The sequence below is a fragment of the Oryzias latipes genome, chromosome 7, assembly GCF_002234675.1.
Source record: "Oryzias latipes chromosome 7, ASM223467v1".
NCBI classification, from domain to species: Eukaryota; Metazoa; Chordata; class Actinopteri; order Beloniformes; family Adrianichthyidae; genus Oryzias; species Oryzias latipes.
Genome location: NC_019865.2, coordinates 31055027 through 31079704, shown reverse-complemented (window position 1 = coordinate 31079704; position 24678 = coordinate 31055027). Strand labels below are relative to the sequence as shown.

The 24678-nt window shown below is 43.9% G+C and overlaps 1 protein-coding gene across 2 annotated transcripts in view; it reads left to right on the top strand.

Moving 5' to 3' along the window:
- Positions 1-24678, top strand: part of lama5 (laminin subunit alpha 5) — a 129066-nt gene that overhangs the window by 70268 nt on the left and 34120 nt on the right. For both annotated transcript variants that reach the window (XM_023957049.1, XM_023957048.1), the window contains exons 28-49: positions 580-688; positions 1368-1465; positions 1579-1774; positions 5113-5239; positions 5349-5488; positions 5765-5880; positions 6825-7036; positions 7870-8071; positions 9285-9429; positions 9519-9659; positions 12243-12404; positions 13846-13953; positions 14167-14250; positions 14423-14653; positions 14741-14854; positions 14933-15063; positions 15180-15260; positions 16959-17173; positions 19929-20029; positions 20553-20736; positions 22733-22870; positions 22970-23121. In XM_023957049.1, coding sequence (XP_023812817.1) covers positions 580-688; positions 1368-1465; positions 1579-1774; positions 5113-5239; positions 5349-5488; positions 5765-5880; positions 6825-7036; positions 7870-8071; positions 9285-9429; positions 9519-9659; positions 12243-12404; positions 13846-13953; positions 14167-14250; positions 14423-14653; positions 14741-14854; positions 14933-15063; positions 15180-15260; positions 16959-17173; positions 19929-20029; positions 20553-20736; positions 22733-22870; positions 22970-23121 — 3187 coding nt within the window. The remainder of the gene's footprint in view (positions 1-579; positions 689-1367; positions 1466-1578; positions 1775-5112; positions 5240-5348; positions 5489-5764; positions 5881-6824; positions 7037-7869; positions 8072-9284; positions 9430-9518; positions 9660-12242; positions 12405-13845; positions 13954-14166; positions 14251-14422; positions 14654-14740; positions 14855-14932; positions 15064-15179; positions 15261-16958; positions 17174-19928; positions 20030-20552; positions 20737-22732; positions 22871-22969; positions 23122-24678) is intronic.

Sequence of the window (24678 nt, the reverse complement as noted above, 5' to 3'; positions counted from 1 at the left end):
TGTTGCTGGTACCTAGAGAAAAGTAGAAGTTACAAGTCCCAAAAGACCTCCAAGCCCCAGCAGCGCCTGGAGCCACAGGGGTCGCCCCGGCGGACAGGTGAAGCAGATGAGAGAGACATGTGGAGCATTCACAGTAAATCCCAACAAGACCTCAAGACTCGTATGAAGCAGCAGCGGGTTCCACACTAACGGATGCGCTCTACTCCAATTCCCCTTTTTGCCCTTTTTGCCCTGCCCTGCCCTGCGATCAGAAAGATAGGCAGGACTGAGGGGGAGCCAGCTCTATCCTATAGGTGCCCAGTGCTCACTAACAGCACCAGGAGAGTGAATACACCTGTGAACCTATTAGGTCATACTGCCACACAGATTTTTTGAAGGTTTCAATAAAAGATTGACAGTAAAAAACAAACCGCAGTGAAGGGAAAGCAAGGACAAGTCTCACCAATGTGACAGCTGTCTTTCACATGTGGGAGCTTCCATGTTTTTCTACGTGCTTTTAATAATATCTGTAAGGTACTGAGTCCAAAGGATCGTAGTGCAGTCTGTTGTCATCACCTCTTTCTCATTGTGTTTGTGTAGTTTTCTGTGTCGAGTGGTGGCCAGTGATGAACACAAGCGAGTGTCAGTCTTCTCCCTGCCTGCTGACGCAGAAATCCAGCTCTCTTCAGAGAGAGCCAGCTTCTTCCTGGTACTTCTGTCTGCTATCTTACAGTCATCATAATGTTGTTACTGATGCTGGAAACACTAACGTTTTCAAAAGTGTAGTTGTGTTACATGTGTGTAGTTTTATTGAGTAAATCCCTTTTTTCAGTGTCCTTTCTAAAATCCGTTGAATTTGTTTTATTCCTATCTCTGGATCAGCAGGAGAAATGCATAACATCCAAGTGTAAAGGTTTTCAGTCACTAATGGTCTGAAAAATGCTCAGCCAGAGAAACTTCTTACTTTTTCTAAACCAGACACTTTCAGCCCAGTGTCTTTCATAATTTTACACTGATATAAAGTTGAGTGTTTGGTCCAGTCACACATAGACAATCTGGCCTTTATGTGTAATCCACTACTTTATTTTGGCCATGGTTGTGACCTGTAGACCTCACCTGAGTGAGGTTTTTCAGTTTCAAACTGGATCTGTCAAATCAGTTATCTTATACAGATTGCAGAATATCTCACTATAATTTCATATAAACTTAATAAAACTGCTTTAGTTTCCATGAAAATGGCATTAAAGTTGCATTTGGTCTCAGCCTTTTTTTTGTTTGCTAATTATGATCAAACTTACTTCAGTCTAACGTCTTCAGATTGTACCAGAACATGACTTGAACTGCAGAAACATCCCTGGCTCATTTGCTGTACTTGTGGTTGTCTGCAGCACAAAGTGTACCTGGTACCTGCAGACCAGTTCACTATGGAGTATGCTGAACCTAAAGTCCACTGCATTAATACTCACGGCCAGTTCTCACCTGATAGGTAACATATCAAATAAATATAACTGAAAAGTTTTTATACACACAATTATTCAAGTTCCTTGATTGGCAACAAGTGAGCAAACATTGGGCATATTTTTGGTCTTTTGCCCCCAGTTCCTCCTGCATCCCCTCACGCTTCCAGAAACCATCCGACTCTCTGGTTTTAAAGGAAGGTCAGAGCTCCACCTTGCTGCTGGAACCAGCAACCCCTCCTCCGTCCGTCCTGAGCGAAGAGCCTGCCTGGATGGAAGGGGTCAGACCTCCCTTTGGTGCAGATGACAACGGCCACATGCGGCTGGATTCAGAGCAGGTACGAACACTGACGATGACAGACTGACATCATGCCACAGTCGTGTGCAAACATGGTTAGTACAGCATCATGCTTCTTTGCCCCGTCCATGTAATGAAGAAAAGTTTTAATATTTACGTACAAATATTTACCAGAAAAAGAACAAAAACAAATAGTCACAAGTATTCAAATATACATTTATGTTTCTATAACTTAAATAACACAAATAATAATTCCACTGGAAGTGAGCTGGATGGGGTTCAGTTCTGGATAGGTCCATAGAGGCTGTCTTCAGGCGTCACCTGGATCGTCTCAACTCCTTTTTTCATTTGACTAAGCTGCTAACTGGGCAAAAGTTGAAGCTGTGTTGTTTTGTTTGAAAATCCAAAAATACAATGCATCTATTGAGAAAATAAACTGGATATGTTTTTGTTTGAAAATTCTTTGCCGCATTATACACCCCTTTACCAATATTACCAATTACCAATACCAAGATACCAAAACGACAGAACTATCCAGATTTCTTTATTTATTTAGGATTCCCTTTAAAAAGGTTGTTAAGTGTAAAACACCAGTAAGATTTGATCTCAAATGATAGATTTTTATGTTAATTTCCACTTTTTTTTAATGAAAATATTAACAGGGTACAATGGGGGTCAGGTGACGCCAGAAGCTGCCAGCCATGGCACTCTAGTTATTACTTACCATAAACCATGCATGTCAGATAAATATAATAAATGAATAACTGCTGATTTAAGTTTTTGATTCATAGAAAGGGTGTTTTCCTTTTTCTGGGTGTCCAGCAGATTCTTGTTAGAATGACCGTAAAGATCCACTCCAGTGAAAATAGTGCTTTGGGTGTTTTTACATGTTTTTGTAGTGTTATTTTTGATGATGGAGGACATACATAAAACCATTTAAGCTTCAAAATTCCTACGTGTTTTTTCATTCAAAGTGTGGTAAATCAGGAACAGAGAAAAAAAGGAGGAAAAAGCTTGTAGTTATGCTGGAACAGAAATGGGCGGGCCTTAGTCTCCCTGCTGTGCTCCATTCTGATGCCTCCACCTGCAGACAAATAGATCCAGGAATGCCTTTTCACCAGTAATGTTAAGTTGGGGGTGTAAGGGGCTGTAAGCTAGCAGGAGAGAGTGTAAACAATAGGAGGATGGAAGTAAGCCTCAGAGGTAAGTTTCTAATGAAGTGCAGAAACTATGTCCTACAAAACTACAAAGGTGTTCTGATTTTGACTAAACGGCAGAATCATAATTCAAAGACCTCTGGGAACTTTAACAATAGAAAAAACAAATATTGGTGGAGTGGGACTTGAAACAGTGTTGCTTTAGGTGGATGCTGGAGTTTTGGTAGCTAGCCTAATTGAGTTGTTTGAATGTGCTGAGGCATCGGACAGGCTGAGGCAATGCTTAGACCAGGGATGCCCACACCTTTTTGGCATGTGAGCTACTTTTGAGACGTCAATGTCCCAAAGATCTACCTATATGTATAAATATACATATATACACACTCCAAAATACTGTTTCACAAACATAGTGTTATGAACTAGTAGTACATAAAATTGTTTATGGACTGATAGTTCAAAAACTACACAGTAAGAGGACACAAATTACTGTGAGTAGCTACTTTTGTATAAACAGATGAGGCGTTTTATTACACAATCAGAAAGCAGCGACTATTGCATTTCATGCTCTGCTGTAAATTGGGCAATGGGGGGAACATTTCTAAAGCGCTGCTGGCTCCATGGCCAGCGCTCAAGAAGCGTGTGCCTTAGGAAAACACTCCTGCCTCAGTGGGTTAGGATCCATCGGGCCGGAACCACGGAGGCACGTGGGCCGTTCCAGGCCTCAGTAAACGCCCCAGTGGGCCGGAGTGGTCTTCTGCCGTGGACTTGACGTGCCGTGGGGCAAGAAGTGACTTTCTGATGACAGACAGCATTCGCGCAGTGTGTATTTATACAGGCATGTGCAGTGACGTATGTATCAGAAGATGTTTGATTGGCCGTTCTGCATGTCAATGAAGTCCTGTACTTTTTGGAGAGGATTTTGATTTGCTGACGGATTTTTCAGAAATATATATATATATATATATATATATATAGTTTTTTGTTATTTATCTTTGCTGGCCTGCGATCTTCCCTCATGTCCTTGAAGATCGACCGGTCGACATGACGAGCACCCCTGGCTCAGACAGAGCTGTGGCTGGACAGGTGCAGCACCGGGTTTGTTTTAAACTTGTCTCAGCAATCTTTATTTAGTGCAGCTGAAAAAACAAAGATCATTGAAGATGAACTTAAAAAGCAGGAAAAAATGGCAAAATGTGCCAAAGCCATTTCCCAGGTGATGAAAAAAGGGGATATGGAGGTAAAGAAATGGTCTTGACAAGATGTTTGGGAGATGGAGACAAGCAAAATAAAACTTCTGTTTAGAGCAACGTCTGATGTTCTTATATCTTTCTTTCATAAGGAACAATGTTAAGTGTTATGATTCGCTTTAGCAACGATTCGATTCATATCATAATTTGTGGTTGATGATACGATTCATTGTTGAATTTGGTTCCTTTTAAACAAGCAAATTGGATCCAGTTTCGTGTCCTAAAGTGGATCCAGATCATCTTCATCCAAACTTCCAGCAGTGAGACTCAGACAGAAATTCCTGCTACTGAACAGTGAAGTTTTTCAGATTCTTGGATTTCTTCCAGATCATCAAATGTAAATGAAACATGTGTCCAAACAAACAAGTAAACTAGAATGAATGTCAATTCCATTCACATGTTAGTTTCCTAAAGTTCAGCACACTGTTGTTTCTCCACATCCAAAGAATCCAAAGTGAACATTCTTAGAACATTCTAGACACTGGATGGTCACATGACTTTGCTTTGCTGACATCACATGTGTGTTGTCCGCTTTGATTGGTTGTTTTAATGTTATAGTAAAATAAACGATGTCTTATTCCAAATGGTATATTCCAAAATGAATGTAATCAATTGATCTTATTTTAACAGAATCGTATAATAGTACAGACCAATTCGATTAACAACTTGTCTCAGACGGGTCGATCTGATTAGATTGTAGGAGCAGAAATCGATTCATCGATCAGGTTGATTACACCCCCAGTGTGAGCCTTCTCTAGGCTTTGGGCCTTAATCAAAGAAATGTTGCTTGTTGAGAGGATCCTGACCCCAAGCCTCCACTGACCTGCTGGCACCTTCACACCCACCACAGCGATGCATCATTAGAGGATGGAGTCTAAATCTAAAATGGCGCTGCTGATCACAAAGCTTCCTGTCAACTCCTTTGCAAATTCAAAACTGTTTTTGTGGACATTTTTCTCCGTTATTTCTCCCAGAATATTGTGGTCTACTCCGCCCGGGTCCCGGCGCTGGGACGCTACGTTTTCATCCTCCATTATCACCAGCCTCTTCACCCCACCTACCAGGTGCAGACCTTTATTAACGGAGGGCGAATCTGGCAAGGTGAGAGCTCTGACTTGACCTACAGGCTGAGAACCTTCAGTACTCATGAAATGCTCTGAAATCAGGGGAACTTTTGAGTAACCTTCAGGTGACGTGATGTATATTTCAGGCCACACCAACGCCTCCTTCTGTCCTCACGCGTACGGCTGCCGTAACGTGCTGGTCTCTGAGAACCAGATCATCCTGGATGTGACAGACCATGATGTCTTCATCACAGTGCAGATTCCTGCTGACAAGACTCTGTGGCTGGTGTGTTTGAGTCTCCTGCTTTATGTCCCACTTGACAGGTTTTACCATCTTCTGATGCCAGTCTGATCTTTGGTTGACCTTATATAGTGTATTTATGAGCATAAGGAGCTCTATAGTTCCCTGTCAGTTTTCTCTGCTAATTTGGTGCTAATTGCATTTAACCTGTTATGTATTAAGTACCTTGTTTTTATTTTTGAATCCAACTTTAATATTAAGAAAAATGCATAAATACAGATAAGTTTTATTCTGATAGTTTCATCTTCTGTGTCTTAACAGGACTATGTTCTGGTTGTTCCTGAGGCAAGCTATAGCTCCAGCCACCTGAACGAGCTTCCTTTGGACCAATCCTACAACTTTATTAGTAACTGTGGACACAACAGTTTCTACATCGAGTTAGTGTTAAACACATATTTGACTACCGTATTTTCACGACCCTAGGGTGCACTGGGCTATAGGGTGCAGTTTCAGGTATGGGTGCTTTTTCTGTATTTAACACATACAAAAGGCGCATCGGGTTTTAGGGTGCAGAAAAGGTCAAACACACCAGTAAAACATGCATGCATGTGTGTTTTAAAAAAGACTGCGGGAGCAAAACTGAGTTGGTTGTTTTATTTTTCCAGTCATCAATGAGCATCCAAAAATCCATCAAAGTCCTCATCTTCTGTATCTGAAATGAACAGCTGGGCTAAATTTCTGTCAGGTTCTCTTTCGTCATTGTTAGAGTCTGTCTCGTTGCCGTTTTCCTCGTGAATGGTGCAGGCTTTGCAAAAGCTCGAAGAACAGTGCAAGACACGTTAGCCCAAGCATCTACAATCCATTCACAAACTGTGGCGGAACTCGCCCGGCGCCGGCTTGGTAAAACTGTGTTCGCCATCCGTCATCCACCACTCCCATGCCGTTCGCAACCTTACTTTGAATGCCCTGTTCACACCGATGACCAGCGGTTGGAGTTCCTTCGTCAAGCCTCTCGGAATCACACCAAGCTCCGAGTTCATTTGCTTCACTTGGTTTTTTCCCAGCGGCTGTGAGATCAGCACGCATGGAGTCACAGGTTAACAGGGACGGTGAGGCGTGGAAAAGAACCATCTGGTCTCTTTACGTACACCTCACTCAGTCATTTTCTCCTCATCCATCCAGGCCTTAACGATCACATACCTGTCCTCTTTACAGAAGTCACACAACAACACACTAAGCGCATCTCACCATAGGGCATTTTTAGAGAAAATTTACGGCTTTTAAGTGCCCCTTATGGTCGTGAAAATATGGTACGAGTCACCCTTTCAGAGTAACGTGGATCCATAGTGTTAAGCTTGTGCTGCTTTTCCCACCTGTCCAGTTCGTACACAGCTTCCCCGTTCTGCCTCAGTTCGGCTATGTCCTTGTCTGCTTTCTTCAACAACGGGGCCATGCCATGTGCTTGCCACGAGGTGGGGGCTGAGAGCGACACCTGCGAGCAGTTTGGCGGTCAGTGCAGGTGCAGGCCGAACGTGATTGGAAGAGACTGTTCCATGTGTGCGACGGGTTACTGGGGGTTCCCCAACTGTAGGCGTGAGTCTCTCCTTTACTTTTTTCATGAATGTTTTGTCTATTTGCTGTGGAAAGGCTTAGCAAATATAACATCATGATAGAATTCTCTTATCCCTGGATTTCTTGTGTAAAAATTGGATCAAATACAGTAAGTAACAAGACTTATTTTAAAAATGAAAACTGTATTTAGCAAAGCAGAAGCAAAAGTTTAAAAATCTCTTTGGACCAAAGTGTTTTATGTGTGAGTTGGCAAAGAGCAGCCAAAGGTCATCTGAAGAGGCTGGAATCAAAGCTGTTCTAATGAGGCCAAATTGTCTCAACTGCATTGCAGGATCAGAGACCAACAGATTACACTGAAGAGTTTTTTTTTTGTTGAATTCCATACAGTGTGCATGAAATTACAGGAGGTAACCTGCCTTTACCGAGAAAAACCCTATGATAGAAGAAGACGTGGTCATGGTGACCTAAAGCTGGTTTGTTGTGAGAGAAAATGAAGTTTTTATCAGACCAAAGCATCACAACAACACAACTGGAACCATGAAGTCACCCAGGCCAACTCTAACCTTGTGAGCTTTATCAGAAAGAAAACTCTGACATTCAGCCTGAAAAACAGGTGTTTTCTGCCTCCTCGACACGACTTAGCAGTTTAGGCCAGAGAATGAAGATGGCACATTATAGCTGAGCTGAGGCTAGTATTCTCCTGACGGGGGGATACATTTCTAAAAAGGAGGGGAAATAATTGAAGCTCATCTGACTCCTGCTTTGGCTGAGATGACATCTAAATCAAAGGTTTCTAATATTCCTCTAGCTTTTTTGAATGTAAATAATTGCGGCTGTGTGCTGCTCCTCTGCAGCGTGTAACTGTGGCTCCAGGCTGTGTGAGCCGGTGAACGGGGAGTGCATTTGTCCCCCGAGGACCTTGCTGCCCGAGTGCTCCCAGTGCGAGCCGCAGACGTTCGGCTGCCACCCCATCGTGGGCTGTGAGGTCTGTAACTGCTCCCATGGAGGCGTCCTCTCCCATGACGACAGCTGCGACTCCCTCAACGGACAGTGCAGGTACGGCCACCAGAACTGCAGAAAAACTTCCTTAGCTTATTAAAAATTCGCCTTGGAGATGTGGACTGTTTGCACTCAGCACCCCACCCCCCACCCCCTGTTGCGGACTGGAGCAGGGAGCTTGTGACCCACCCAGCAAATGTTCTATGCCACAAATAGGCTCTTTTTACAAATGCATTTTAAGTCTGTTCTGAATTCACAGCAATTTCAGTAAAGAAATACTTAGAAATGCAATTTTGATCTGATTTTTTCTTTATATATGTCCTCAATCATGAGAAAAATGCTACAAGAACATGTTGAAAACACCAAAAATATTACTTTCATCAGAGTTTATTCATGTTGGTTCTTTTTGTCCTAAAGAATTTTCCATATTGTCTCTCATCTATGCATAGATCAAACAAAAGACCTTTAGATTAGACAAAATCCTATAAAATACTTCCAGCGTAGCTTGGTTTTCAATGATCGTTTCTCAAAGAAAATAAACGAATGAAAAAGAAAAGCTTGTTTCTGCAAACCACTAACCAAACCTCTGATAAATCACTGACATGTTTCTTCACACATGTAAACTGATAGATGTTTCTTATCAACATAATGACTCTGATTTGTTTAGTGTGTTCTTAGATAAGATTGACAGAGAGACTCTTAATTGTCTAAGTGGGGGTGTTAGCAATTTTTTTTTTTTTTGAGTGTTTGTCATCTTAAGCCTCAGACTGGACTGGGGCGTTGAGCGGGACCCCGGGGTCAGGAGGTGAAAATGTGTGGTTTTTAGACTGTAGAGCTGGGTTTCACCAATCATTTCCAGAATCGATTCAATTCTATTCACCAGAGCCTGGATTGATTCGATCCACAATTTTGCATATTTAGCATTAGGCTTCCTATGGGAAAGTCCATTATACGTTACCATCATCTAGTGGAACTTAGCTTTACCGCTGTTATGCATTAGGTCACCGGAAAAGGAAAGGCATAAAAGATTGATCTCTACTTTTATAGATCAATTATTAATCGATTAAGCTTGAATCAATTCAGATTGATTAATCAATTTGATCAATTGGTTAAAGACAGAGAGACAAATAGCAGTGAAAAACCAAAGCAAGACTTTTTGATCATTTATCACGGTTTCCATGGATGAAGGAACTCTTTCTCTTGTCGGTTTATTTTAAAAGAACAGTGTTGTGTTTGACTTGCATGCTTCCTTAAACCGTTTTCTTTTCAGCTGTAAGAACAACATTATTGGCCGCCAGTGTGACCGCTGCGCCCTTGGTTACTATGGTTACCCCAATTGTCGGCCATGTGAGTGCAACGAGGCAGGAACTGAGGAGGAAGTGTGTGACTCTGTAACTGGACGATGTCTCTGCAAGGTTGGAAATCTGAAGCCGTCACACTTGAACCCCCTCTTCCCCCACACCCATGTGTCTGAGCTTTCTGTGTGTGTGTCCTCCCCTTGCAGGAGAACGTCCAGGGAGCTCGATGTGATCAGTGCAGGATTGGCACTTTTCACTTGGACCCCACCAACCCCAAAGGCTGCACCAGCTGCTTCTGTTTTGGAGCCACAGACAGATGTCAGAGCTCAGATAAAAGACGCACAGAGGTACTTCCTTCTGCTTTTACTCCCTTCTATACATCTTCATTCTGAAAATACCCAATGACAACCAAAGCTGCCTCAAAGGATGAGAGAAAAAGATCAAAGCAGACAAAAGCTAAAGTATTTACTGCAATTGTTGGACAAGTCAGACTTAAGGGTCATAAAAGTGTGAAAAGATTCCATCCATCCATCCATCCATCCATCCATCCATCCATCCATCCATCCATCCATCCATCCATCCATCCATCCATCCTCCATCCATCCATCCATCCATCCATCCATCCAACCATCCATCCATCCATCCATCCATCCATCCATCCATCTTCTTCCCCCCACCTGGGACCGGGTCCCAGGGCAGCACTCTAAGCAGAGATGCCCAGACTTCCCTCACTCCGCCCACTTCCTCCAGCTATTCTGGGTGGACTCCAAAGCGTTCCCAGGCCAGTTGAGAGATGTAGTCTCTTTGGTGTGTCCGCCTAATGGGACCCGGACCACATCCCTAGGGAGCCGTCCAGGAGGCATCCGGACCAGATGCCCGAGCCACCTCCCTTACCTATCTCTAAGGGAGCCCCCAGCCCCCCTAAGGAGGACGCTCATTTCAGCCGCTCGTATACAGGACCTTGTTTGTTCAGCCATGACCCAGAGCTCATGACCATAGGTGAGTATTGGAATGAAGATTGAGCAGTAAATCTGGCTCAGCTCTCCCTTCACCACAACAGACTGGTACAGCGACTGCATACCAATGCATACTGGAGGTCCTAGCTTAATGAAGCCAACAGAACAACATCATCTGCAAAAAACAGGGAGGAAATCCTGTGGTCCCCAAACCAGACTTCTTCTGGCCCCTGGCTTCCCCAGAAAGATCAAGAGAGGAATACAGAACCGGTGATAAAGGACAGCCCTTCTGGAGTCTAGCATGCTCCAGGAACAGCTCTAATCTAACCTACTGCCGGCTAAATTCACCAAACAAATGTGGACTGGTTAAACAAACTCCCACAAGCCCTTCAGCACCCTAAAGAGGGTGTAGAGCTGATCCACTGTTCTACGAACAGGACGGAAGCCGCGCTATTCTTCCTGAATCTGAGGTTTGATACACCCCTCTCGTCCACTGGGGTAAACTCCAACACTTGGCACCTGGGCTGGAGGTTCATGAGGAAGCTCACACCAGCCTGCTACCTCCCCCCACAGCCATAGTCGAACTGCTCCCAAGGGAATGCGTTTCAGAGCGTTGGCTGTGCCTGGAGGTGACCCTGACTATATCTAGCCTCTAGCCAGTACCTCTCAACCTCCTGCACAGGCAGGCTCCTTCCCTATCAGAGAAATGACGTTTCAATTCCTAAAAGACAGATTCTCTGACTGGAAATTGGGCTGCCGAGGCTTTTGCCTTCGACCTGCCATCCAAACCACATTGCATCAGCCCCTTTAGAACTGTGGTGTTGGTAGTTGTCCCACAGGGCAGTGACCCCATGACCACACTTTAGGCTACGGCCTATGTGAAAAGCCTGGAGCTCCAACCCCAGGGCCCAGTGATGCCAAACAGATCTAGATTGTCTTACTCATAGAGAGGGGCCTGAACTTCTCCTAGTCTGGCTCATCACCGAGGGTTTTTCTGGGGCCTAGGACCGTACCAGGAGCGTTAGCCTCTCATACCCCTCCACCACATCAAGGTGGCAGATCACTTCCTCCCAAATCTGAAATGTTTTATCAAACTGTGCAGTAATGCCTGCTTGCTGTCTGCTCCTCACAAATGCATGTGCGTCAGGCTTCTCCCAGAATCCATCCTCATCTGAAAACAATTTTAAGGTGGAATTTTGTGTGACATCATAAGCACCTGATTCACCTGTGGAAAACTGTTTGGCCCTTAATTCAGCCTTTAGTCCTGTGAACATTTGCATGAACGACTGCATCTTTCAGCACATTTCCTGTTTAAAAATGCAGATATTTGCATTAAAGGTCTGTACACTGATTTATGCTTTAATTCCACGCCAGCCTTTAATAAACAGGCCTCAGACAACTCCAAAAAAAACAGATTTATATTGTCTGTAGTTGAACACTGGTCAATGAAAGTGACCAAGAGATGTTTTCAGAAAAAATCTGTGTATTCTTCACAACTAGAATGCAAATACACATGGCACAGTGTCTGTTTTTGTGTTACTTTTAAGACAAAAGGAGGTTTTTACATCTTTAGTCATCAAGGTTCAGCCATAGTAACATGTAGAAAAATGTATCCTTCACCACACAAGGCCAGTTTTGATCAAATGTGGTCTCTCGTCTCTTTTGTTGTATTGAAAAAATACCAACTAAAGAATTTAATCTAAATTCAACACAAAATGATCCTAGAAATGTTGACAGTCTGTAAATGAGGATGGCTTTAAAAAGACTTACAGCCAGAAGGGCTAGATGCAGATGTTACTGTCCATGTCACTCCAAGTGTCGAGTCCCCTCAAGTGCCCCCCAGTGGGCTCCACGCATTCCATCAGGACAATGCAAAAAGTAGGATGAAAGCACAGTTTGGTTGCTTTTTTCATGTTGGCTCTGTAATCTTCCATCTCCTCTCCCTCTCAGGAGTTTTCATTTCCTGTCTTGCAGATAATAGACATGAAAGGCTGGGTTCTGCTCGGAGCAGACAGGCAGGAGGTTGTTGTAAACGAGTATCCGGATCAGGACCTCGTGGAAGCTGACCTGAGTGACGTTCCTGATGTCTACCAGGACCTGTACTGGAATGCACCCAACACCTATTTAGGGGACAAGGTAAAGAAGAGAAGAAATCAGTGCTGAACAGAGTAAATGCAAAACTGTTTTATCTAGAATCCAGCTATTGTATGTTTTAACAAACAGAAAATTCTTTCCTTTGACTGCGGACTGTTTTTAACATTCATTCATTCATTCCTTCATTAATTTTCGAATCAGTTTTTTCCCTTTTCGGGGTCACCGGGCTGCTGGAGCCTATCCCAGCCACTTGCGAGGACTCACATTCACACCTAACGACCATTTAGAGTGACCAATGAACCTATCAAGCATGTTTTTGGATTGTGGGATGAAGCCAGAGTCCAGGAAGAAAAACCCACGCATGCACGGGGAGGGAGAACATGCAAACTCCACCCAGAAAGGTCCCCCATTGATGTTCTGGTTTCTTGCCATGAGGCAAGAGCGCTAAACACTGCAGCCTCTGTTATTAACAACATTTCTATAACTTTCCTGGAAAATTGTGGCTAACTTTGCATGCATTTTCTGAATTCAGTAGATTCAGCAGTCCCCTATGCTTGTCGTCATTGTTTCTGTCATCTTAGATCATTAATAATCTCTGTTTCATTTAATCCTCATTTGTTCTTTTCTGGTTTTGTCTTTTGTAAAGAGAAAGAATGTCTGCAGCTGCTGTGACATTGTTGAACTATTACGGCTTTTCTCTGCAGAGACGAGACGAGTACATTTATCTGGTTTAAAGAAAGTAGATAAATCCATGAACCATTGATTCTGACTTTAGAATGAAGAAGTGTCCTGTGGAATAATATACCAAAGCCCTAAAAGTCCTTATTTTTGTCACTGACTCAACAGCAATTTAAAAAAATGTAAACATTAAGACATTTTTAGTCTTAAAAAAATAAAATAAAAAACACGGGACGCTGATTGAAAGCTAATAAAGTGGTTTGTTGGGTTTAAAACACTTGAAGCTTTCAGCTCTGTATGTTTCAGCAGCAGATCTTCAAAATCTTTTCTTCAGTTTCAAAGTCATTCGGACCAAACAGTTCAGTGTTTAGTTTAGTGTTTGTGTTTGTTTCAGTTAAAATTGATATATTTAATAAGCTTAAATCCATCTTGTTAAAAACTAAATAATAATTGATTTCACCCATTGTTGTATGTTTAATAGGCATTTTAAATAGTTGGTTTTATGCAGGCTCTCATGTAAAGAGAAGAGATAAAAAGAGAGATCTAGCAGGAAGCTGATCTGAGCTGCATGGGACCCTGACAGATCATCCACATTAGGATGCAGGAACGATGTCTGACTCCAAGGCTGTAATGTCAGACATCAAGGCCCTGGATTTTCTCCTGCTTCATATCTGGGACTCTCGGGAGTCGTTGTTGAGCTTTGATTTGATTCTGCAGAGCTTTCAGACTTCACCTGCTAAAGCATGATGGCTGCATGTACAGTTGAAGTTTGTCACTAACTGAGGCTGCCGCTGTGATTCTCCAGGTCTCATCTTACGGAGGACTTCTGAGTTATCGCCTTCACACCCAGACAATGAGAGGAGACTCTCTGCCTCTGCCTCCAGAAGCATCCAGGCCTGATGTCATTCTGAAGGTGCAACTCACATCATGCCACACATACATCCACGCATGCCAGATAGGTGTGAAAGCTTCTGAAGGATTTTCTGCATAAAGGCACCAACCTTCTAAACCATCCAGCCTGTTTCACAGAGCCTCCCATGGTTGAGCCTCCTCTGATTCATAAGGAAGTGTCCCAAACAGCAAATGAAACGGTGCTTTAGTGCAGCCTGGGTGTTTTGTTCTGCAGGGGAACCAGATGACCTTGGTGTTCATGCACAGGGAGTACTCTGCCCCCGAGGTTCCTCATGAGGGAAAAGTTCGCATCATTGAGGTAAAGTTACTTCCAGGATTTAAGCTCACGTCCAAGTTATCAGAACGAGGGAGATTCTATAAAACAACGTTGTTAGCTTAGCAGGCACAGAGCCTCAGTCATGTTGAACCATTACTCGCTGTGCTGTGCTGTGGATCACCTATGGAAGAGCTGCTTGATTTTCTCCCCGCAGGGAAGTTTCCGGCATTCCAGGACCGGGAACTCTGTTTCTCGGGAGGAGCTGATGATGGTGTTGGTACGTCTGGAGTCCCTGCAGATCCGAGCCCTCCACTCTCAGTCCGCCCACTCCGTGTCACTGCGTGGCGTGGTGCTGGAAGCTGCAGAGAGCGTGCCGAATGGACTGCATGCCAATAATGTGGAAATCTGCATGTGTCCAGCCAACTACCGTGGAGACTCTTGTCAGGTGGGGGCTGCACCCTCGGGAGTGTGTTACCTTCACACTGCCACACCTGAAACCGGCTAGCATTAATGTTTTGCTTCATGTTTCCAGAAATGTGCTCCTGGTTACTACAGAGACACCATCGGCCTGTTTATGGGGAAATGTGTTCCCTGTAACTGTAATGGGCATTCGGACCAGTGTTTAGACGGGTCAGGGCTCTGCTTGGTGAGGATCCCCCATCTGAAATTTCAAGTCATTGTAGAAATTTAATGGAAACCTAACGGCATTGACCTTTTTAATCAGAACTGTCAACACAACACGGCCGGGAACCAGTGCGAGAAATGCACGGGGGGGTTTCTGGGTAATAACAGTCTTGATGGGCAGGCAGTGGCGTGTTCCAGCTGTCCCTGCCCCCTGAGGGCGCCGTCCAACAAGTAAATGCTAACCTTTTACATTTTACTTATTCACTCTCCAGCAAATTCTGTCTGTGACCATCATGTTGTGATCTGTGCACCGTCATGTGCGCCTTTAATCCGTGACGTGTGTGTAGCTTTGCAGAGCGCTGTGTGCAGGGAGGCGACTCGCTGCAGTGTCTGTGCATGCCGGGTTACGCTGGACCCAGATGTGAAAGGTGAACCAGCTCTGTCTTCACACGGTGTTGAAATGTCTCCATGAGGTTAGATGTGTTGCTAAAGTTTGTAAAAAGGTTTTATACCTGTAGGGAGAAATATGTGCATAAACTTTTTCTTGGTTGTCCATCTGTAAAAATGCTTTGTCCCTGTGTGGAACGTCACATGCACATACGAGCACGTGCATTGATCTACGATGACAAGAGTTTGCTTCATCAACCAATCAGCAGCCTTTCACTGTCACCCGTCTGTGCTTGGACCAGCCAATCAGATGCTTGATATCCATGCTGGGAAGAAAAAAAAAGTGTCTTCATTCTACATGAGGGAGATGAGAAGAAATGGCAGAAGACATAATCAAAAGATCAACGTGTGTTTTTTTAGTTGCAGTGTCGTACTAAAATACATGAGTTACCATATTTTGGGTATTTCCTTATCGTTTCTTTCATGTAGATCTGCAACCTTCAACACTAAAAGATCCATTTGGTCCAGTTTCTTATTGACCGAAACCCAGAGCTGCAAAGACTTACTTCATGGTTTAGAAAAATAACCTTTCCTGATGTTTTTGTGAGAGACATGTATCTATAGATTGCAACCTTTAAATATTTGAACTATGACAGGGTTATTTTTTCATGTAAAGCAATTTCACTTTGATTGACTTTTGACAGCAGCATTCGAGTTTCTTCCACTGCAGTCTCTGTTACATAGGATCCTCCTGCTGCAGCAGATTTACCTGAATTGAAAATGCAAGTCATACATGGTCAACTTTGGTGAGAATTCTGTACTTTTTCTCCTTTTATTATCAAATATAAACATGACAAAATATGTGTGAAATAAAATATAAACGCAGTTATACTTAAGGAACGTTTTCTCTGGACTTTGCCTTAAGCTTATTCTACTAATAAACCGCTCTGACAACAGATTCAATCATTTACCATCTTTTTCCTCAGTTATTTCACATTTTAAAATCAAAATGGCTGTGGTGTAGCGGTAGGGCGGTCGACCCCGATCTGAAAATCGCACGTTTTGTTTCTTGCCTTATCTGCCCATATGTTGAAATGTCCTTGTGCTAGACACTGAACCCTACGTTTCTCCTGGTGGTTATAGGTTGACACCAGTGTTCAGTGGGGAAACGCCATCAGTGTGGGAATGTGTGTGTGTGAATGTGTGTGAAATTGTCAGCATTTTCCTTCAGGCCGAAGAGCCAAAATGGAGGGATAAAAGAGCCGCATGCAGCTCCAGAGCCTCCGGTTTCAGACCTCTGGTGCAGAATGACGAGACTATCTGGCATGGATATTATTGATCTGATCAGTTGTTCCAAGCTGCTCACCGATGGGGGGACAGTGAAAAGGCTGCTGATTGGTTGATTCATTGAGAAGAAGAAAGAATCATACTAATAACTTTTGTCATTGTAGATCGATGCACATGCCCATGTGCGCGGAAACACGGGGAAAGCTTTTTTACAGACGGACACTTGTTCTACAATTACCAAACAGTTTAACAGACGCACACATTTCTTGCTACAGTTACAAAACTGTTTACCGACGGATCATTTCTCTTCTAGAGTTCTGAAACCTTTATACAGTCACACAAATCTTATGACAAGTACAAAACCTTTTTACGGACAGACGATATTTAAGCAACAAATCTAACCTCATAGGTTTATCTCCATTCTGCATACTTACCCCTGGGCCTCTTGACAGGTGTGCCCCTGGATTCTATGGCAACCCGATGGTTCTCGGAAGCAGCTGTCAGCCATGCAACTGTAACGGCAACAGCGACCCCAACATGCTGTTCATCGACTGTCACCCGCAGACGGGAAAGTGTCTGAGCTGCATGCACAACACTGCAGGAGACCACTGCCACCTCTGTGCTCCAGGGTTTTATGGAGACGCCATCAGTGCCAAGAACTGCACCAGTCAGTCGCTGCACATTCAGTATCTTCACTACATTATAGGCGGGCGGGATCACGCAGATTTGTAACTGTTTTCGTCCTGAAAGTGTCAGAAAACCGAAACAAGTAAATGTGCAGGAATTATGGAGCTCCAATCTTTACAAAAAATGATCTACTATTATGAAACGACTGCTGTCCTCCCAGTGGTGCTGGAGGATTTCAGTCTGGGAGAATCTGTGCGTGTTTGTCACAAGGAGACTTGAACAACGTGGTCTGTGGGCTGGACTCCATGCAGGCTCACAGACGGACACTGAATTACACATGGCAGTCACCTTAAAGTGACAAACCACACGCATTTGCTGCTGAGCCTGAAACATCCAGCTTATCCTCAGTTAAAACCTAACAGTTAGTAGAGGTTTCCCTGAACTGACTCCCCCTCCATCACTGCTGAATGCACTTTTTACATTCTATTGATATGCTTGGTTGTGAAAGAGAAGGGTTCAGTTCAGTGAATCCAAACACCACATCATGGAGGGAGCCTCTCCTGATGGATCTGCTTCAGTGAAAACACACCGCTTAGCGCTGCAGTAGGACAATTTTCATTCATTCCCATTCAGGCACATTTCTGCAGAACAAGAGTACCAGAGGTATCACTGGAACCCAGGAAAAGCTGGGTTCCAACAGGAACCCAGCTCTTAAACAGGAAAAAGAGAGCCTACAAAGAAAAGAATCTGGAAAAGAAAAAAGCTGTGCAAGCTGAGTTGAGGTGCTGTCTGAGAAGCTCCAGAGAAAACTACAAAGCTAAGATAGAGCGGAAACTGAGAGCAAACAACATAAAAGAAGTGTGGGATGGAATGAAAACAATCACAGGGTGTAAAAAAGGGGCTGCATTTGGAGGAGACAGTGTGGAGCGAACCAATGATCTAAATTATCATTTTAATCGGTTTAATTCATCCGCACACCCCACACCTACCTCATCCTGTGCCCCCCTATTCCCTCCTCATCCTACAAATGAACCTGCACCGGTGGAATCAGCTCTTCCTCATTACACCTCTCTTACTGAACATCAGGTAAGAAGAGAGCTGAAGAAACTGAAGACCAGGAAAGCAGCAGGCCCAGATGGGTTGTCCCCCAGGCTCCTGAAGACATGCGCAGATGAGCTAGGAGGTCCTCTCCAGCATCTCTTTAACCTGAGCCTGCACCTTGGTAAAATACCAACACTCTGGAAGACCTCATGCATCGTTCCTCTGCCCAAGGTCAAGCAGCCGAGGGACAATAAAGACTACAGACCAATTGCACTGACCTCTCACATAATGAAAACCATGGAGAGGTTAGTGCTGCAGTTGCTGAAGCCCCAGGTGCAACATGCCCAGGATCCATTGCAGTTTGCATATAGGGAGAAGGTGGGAGGGGAGGATGCCGTTCTGCATCTCCTCCACCGCACGTTGACTTACCTTGATGAAGGGGGGTGTGCAGTGAGAATGTTGTTTTTTGATTTCTCCAGTGCATTTGACACAATCCAACCCCCAATACTGCAGGAAAAACTCAGGAGTATGTCAGTGGAGCCATACTTAATATCCTGGATCATGGACTACCTCAAGGACAGACCCCAGTTTGTCAGAATGGGGGCCAGCCGTTCCAGAACACTCTGCAGCAGTGTGGGAGTACCTCAAGGCACAGTTCTCTCCCCGATGTTGTTCGCTCTTTACACGACCGACTTCCAACACAACACGGAGGCTTGCCACATCCAAAAATTCTCGGATGATACCGTCATTGTGGCCTGCATTAGGGAGGACAAGGAGCTGGAGTACAGACAGCTGGTGCAGGACTTTGTTCTTTGGTCCAAGCAGAACCAGCTCCAGCTGAACATCAGGAAAACCAAAGAACTGATTCTGGACTTCAGAAGACAACCCCCTCTCTCCCAGCCAATATGCATAGACGGTGACCTGGTGGAGACAGTCACGTCCTATAAATACCTGGGAGTGGTGCTGGACAAGAAACTGGACTGGAACGAGAACACCACCCTGCTCAGCAAAAAATGTCAATCCAGGATGTACTTCCTGCGAAGGCTGGCCTCTTTTAACATCTCCACCAAGCTTCTCAGTATGTTTTATCAGACGGTGATTGAAAGTGCTCTGCTGTACGCTGTAGTGTGCTGGTGCGGCACAAGCAAGAGAAACCTGACCCGCCTAAATAAGATCATCAGGAGGGCTAGCTCTGTTGTGGGACTGAAGTTAGCCACAGTGGAGGAGGTGGCTGAACAACGAACATTGTCCAGACTTCAGGCAATTATGGACAATGTTACACACCCTCTGCATGACGCCTTCAGTGAAAGGAAGAGCAGCTTCAGCAGCAGACTTTTATCACAACGCTGCACCACGGACAGACTTAGAAAGTCCTTTGTCCCACGAGCCATCAGACTGCACAACACTCTGTGTTGAGAGCTTTTATTCTTGCTTCTGGTTTTGATTAAGCTGAATTTCTGGGAAACTTGACATGTTTTTAGGAATTGTTTATACTTGCTTTTATTCTTTTTATCCTTTTATATATTTTAATATATTTATTGTGTTTTTATCTCTTTTAGGAATGATTGTGTTTTTAAGTATGGGCAGCTGGCCACTTAAAATTTCCTTCGGGATTATTAAAGTCTATCTATTTAGGGATCTGGAGGCATTAGACACTTTAGGATAAAAAGAGCGAGCAGCATGGGTTGAACATTCTGCCTGTCAGCGCTGAAACAACAACGTCGGTCCAAAGCCTACCTTTACGTGTGTTGCAGAATGTGACTGTTCTCCCTGTGGGACTAAGTCGTGCGACCCCCACACCGGGCAGTGCCACTGCAAGGCTGGAGTGACCGGACCTCGCTGTGAGCGTTGTGAGGTACATGCAGCCCTCACCTCTGCATCATCGTCAGTTCGGACTCCAGCTTTGCCTCCCTCTCTCTGAACATGTATCTGCACTGATTTTAGAAGAGCTGTATACAAATCAATGCGCTCCTGATGAGTAACTGAGAATTGGTTGCTTCGGAACCAAGACGGGAACATTTCTGATTTGTTTTTTTCTTTCTCTTTTCCCAAATGTAGAAAAACTGCATCGCAGAAGAATAGAAATGAAAACTACCAGATCTTTTAGAGCAGAGACCCAGCCTTTGTGTCAGTGGATACTCGAATACTCATTAGTCACACTCGCATTCCCTTTTACAGCAGGGTTCAAGTAACTTGTCAGCAGAGTGGAGAGCATGCTGGGTAGCTCTTATGCCCCACAAATGTTTCCTAGTTTTAGACTTTTTGAGCCTAGTTTAGAAAACAGAATCTAAAAATGGTGAAATTAGGTTTCATTTTTGCCTCTGCGTTTCTTGTGACGGGGCTGTTGAGGATGACTTTGATCACTCCGACTTTCTCAGGACGGGACGTTTGGCTTTGACTCCTGCTCGGGCTGCAGTCAGTGCGACTGCGACGCCTCGGCTGCTCTTGTCCAGCCCTGCCATCCTCAGAGCGGCCAGTGCGCCTGTCAGCCGGGAGTCAATGGACCGAACTGCAGACAGTGCGCTCCGGGGTTCTGGGACTATGGAACCAACGGATGCAAGAGTGAGTGTGAAGGAAAAAGCTGAGGAAAACTGATGTTCTCTTTGGAAATGCTCCTTATTTTCCACAAACTCCTAAACATGTTGAAATACTTTTTTTTTTAGTCAATAAAAATGTTTTTTTTTTGTACAAGTTTACATTAAAGGGTCTATATCATGCTTTACTTAAGTCTTTCAGAGTAAACTATATCCATAGATTTTGTCATTTATGACCTTAGGCACAATAAAGAACTTTTTTAATGAAATATTAGTGTTTTTCACAGCTCATTCTCTGAGGCTCCGCCTTTCTCTCCTTGTGGGTGCCGCCCATTTCATGACATCATCCTAGAGCAGCATGTCTGTTTCTCCCACAAAAACAAACATCTGAACTTTTACATAGAAGGATGTGCAGATTGTGCATAGAAAATAAAAGTGTATTTGCCAAACACCGCTAGCTCCATGGAGAAATTGTGTGTGTGTGTGTGTGTGTTAGCAGTGCAGTCTCTTCCTGGAAGGGGCTGTTCTCACTTTGTGACATCACAATGTGAGAACCCACTTGTTTTTGTGGATTAAGAGAAATGGATCAAAAAAACACTTTGGGGTTTCTTTTCTTGAGAAATAAACATTAGCCTTCATTGAAAAACTCAAAAGTTGACTTTGGATGATATAGGCCCAATAATTGATGGTAATTTTTCAAACGGCAACATTAATTTGTAATGATGATACGTTTTTAGGAAACTTGACCGATGAAAACGTATTTTTCCCAGAGGTCATTGGCCTCTGTGACATCTGTTACTGGTGTCTGCTGAAACTGCTTCAGACTTTCATCATCATTGTTGGAGGAATGTAGGAGCTTTGCTGGCAGACGAGCCACAATCACAGCAACAGAGCTGGGGTGTTAAGGCCCGTACACACCGGGACGAATTTCGTGCGCCATATTCGCCGACGTTTAACGCCTCGTGACTAAACAAAGGGCACCAATGTGAGTGTGCACACCGACGCGAAAAAACGCCACGCGTCAAAGCGTCACTTTTTAAAAAAACGCCTCGGGTTCGTTTTTTTGGTTTGACGCGCCGCGTCAAAAACTATGCGACCAATGAGAATGGCGCTTTTGCTCACGTGTCTGGAGCTTCTGAAGTTACAGTAAAACACAACTTGGGGGCGCTCAAACACAAAACTGCCTTGCTGAGCACACATAGCAGCGAAGAAGATAGACGCCAAGTAGCGTCTACACTGCCGCGAAGAAATAATGACGGACATTCTAAAATATCCCCGAAAACGCTCATGATACATTTTCAGCTCTTGTACTAGTCGATAAAACTCCCAATGTTCTTCTCTCCTCGTAATTATGGGATGTACCCAAAATCGGCGTCTTTTCCGGCGTCTTTCATCATTGAACAGAACAATAATTTCTTCATCGCTGGAACTGGAGCTGGAACTACTGGTGCTTGAAATATTAATGTTTTCTCTGTATTATTCTGACAAGCGTGTAAATACTTGCTCTCTTCTTCTGAGCGAAAAGCGACTTTAAGAAGCATAAAGTTGCGCAGCGCCACCTTGTGTACAGGAGTATTTCTGTTTTACATTAAGCGCCATCTAATGTCAGGGAATGAAATTGCATGTTCGCTCGGCTCATTGTCAGCGAAAATCGCCTGGGTGTGAACACAAAAAACGCTGGCGAATAACGCCTGGCGAATATTCGTCCCGGTGTGTACCGGCCTTTAGTCTGTGGAAAAGAGAAAAAGAGCTGCAGAATTAGACAAGAAGATCTCAAAGGGGAATAAAGAAGTCAACCATCTGAACTCTGAACATTTTGAGCTGTTTAGTTTGTTGCTCTAACTGAGAAGGTGTTGCTGCCGTGCTCTCGCCGTCTGCCAAAACATTTCTTTGGTTCCATCAAAGAAATGTGATTCTTTCTTTTTCAGCTTTTCCTCTCTCAAAGTTGCTTCCTTCACCTATCACTGTCATATGAGTCTCCTGAAGCAGCATGTCAGTCCTTTTATCGCCTCATGTCTTTCCAGAGTGTGACTGCAGGGGGCACTGTGACCCCCGCACAGGGGAGTGCCACTGTCCTGATGGGACGACAGGAAAACAATGTGACAAATGCATTCATGAGTACAGCGTACCTGTAGAGGACCAGCATGGTATCCATTGTGAAAGTGAGAGGAACACACAGGCACACTCACATGTTGACAGCGGTTAACAGTGAATACGATAATGGTTGAGGATCACTTTAGGAGATGTGCTTGTCTTTCCAGAGTGTGACAGCTGTGTCCTGGTCCTGCTGGACGATCTGGACAATCTGCAAAAGAACTTAACCTCCGCTGAAAACCAGCTGCAGAGTCTGAATGCCAGCTCCATGGCCTGGGCTCAGCTGGACAGCCTCAACAGAACCATAGACGACGTCACTGTGAGTCCATGCAAAACAGTCATTCTCTGTAGATCAGTGTTTGGTAGAGAATGACAAAAACAGTCTGTAAAACCTGGAAGATGCTTCAAGTTTTTTTATTAGTTCTAATTTTGCCTTTTCAAGTATGACAAACACTGAAGAACCTAAACACACTTGTGCTGCATTAGTATAGATCTGTGCAATATTAACAGAAACATTGTAAGGTCACGAGTCAGGAACCACCCTGCCCTTTCGTGACAGAACTCTACTGAAACTGCGTCAGGTGTTCTTCTGTTCTCTGTTCATGCCAAATTGATTCACAACAACCATCACCTACCAGGTGTCGGTAGAAATGCGACCACTGTTGGTGGAAGAAGGACAGGAGGAAGCCGTGTTTGTTGACAGCAAAACTAGACATTTGGTCGACATGATGGAAAGAAGAGCGGTGGATTTTCAAGACTAGACAAAAAGAAATGAGGCGTTCACGCCAGACTCAATTTACGCATCAGGGGTGTCCAGTTTTTAATGTCAAGTCAATGTACAAACGCGCTGAGAGGTCCTGGGGCGCACCATGAGCATCAGGGGCTGCACTCTAGCGGCAGCGTGCTTTCGGAGGCCCGACGCCATGTTTCCAGAGTTTAAATATCTGGACTTGTGTTGAGTCAACCAATCAGGAACAGCTTTGTTAGTGACGTGTTGATGATGTGATCAGTGGCTGGAGTCCAAACCCAACGTGAAGAACTGTCTGGTTGTTGCCTTTTGGGCTCCTCTTAAACTTTGGGATATTTTCCTATTTGTATGGAAACAATAATAAAAATGTCCTCTAATATTATTCCTACTTTTTCTTTCCCTCCTCAGACTTTTGTGGGACAGCAATGCTGCTGCACCCGAGAAAGAAAATGAGTGCAAAAATGTTTTCTAGTCTTTATACTCAGTGTGCTGCGGTACAGTAGGTTACCATGGTAAAATTATCTAATTGGTGTAAAGCATTAACCATTACCAGGATATCAGCTCTGTGTTTATCCATAAAGGACCAAGTTTCACACTGAGTCTGGTAATGATATGAAAGAAACTTTTTTAGTATTTGAATCTTATTCAAGAGAGTTTGATAAGACCATATATTGTTAATACAGATAACAGAGTATCTTTTTTTTTTTTTTGTATTTTTGGTTGGGAGTGTGCCAAAATGCTCCTTGGCTCAAAAAGGTTGAAAAGCGGTGGTTTACAGCACTGGGAGAGGGTTACATGGAGGTGGATGGTTTGTTGTGGCGCCCCCTAAAGGAAGCAGCTAACAGACGAAGCAGAGTTAGCCGAGCTGAGACATAAATGTGAAGAAAAAAAACAGTGGACTCTAAGCGCTAAGCATCATCTTACCATCAGGGTACCATCATCTTATTGCTAAAGTTCCAGTTCACAAGCAATGTATCTGAAAAGTTTTAAATAATATTATAAATAAAAGTTTTTTACATTTTAGCGGCTGGGTAGCTCGGTTGGTAAGGTAGAAAGCTGCCACGCAGGAATCCAGGGTTAGATTCCTGGAGGGGAATGAACAATGGTACTGGGGGGGCAATTACCATA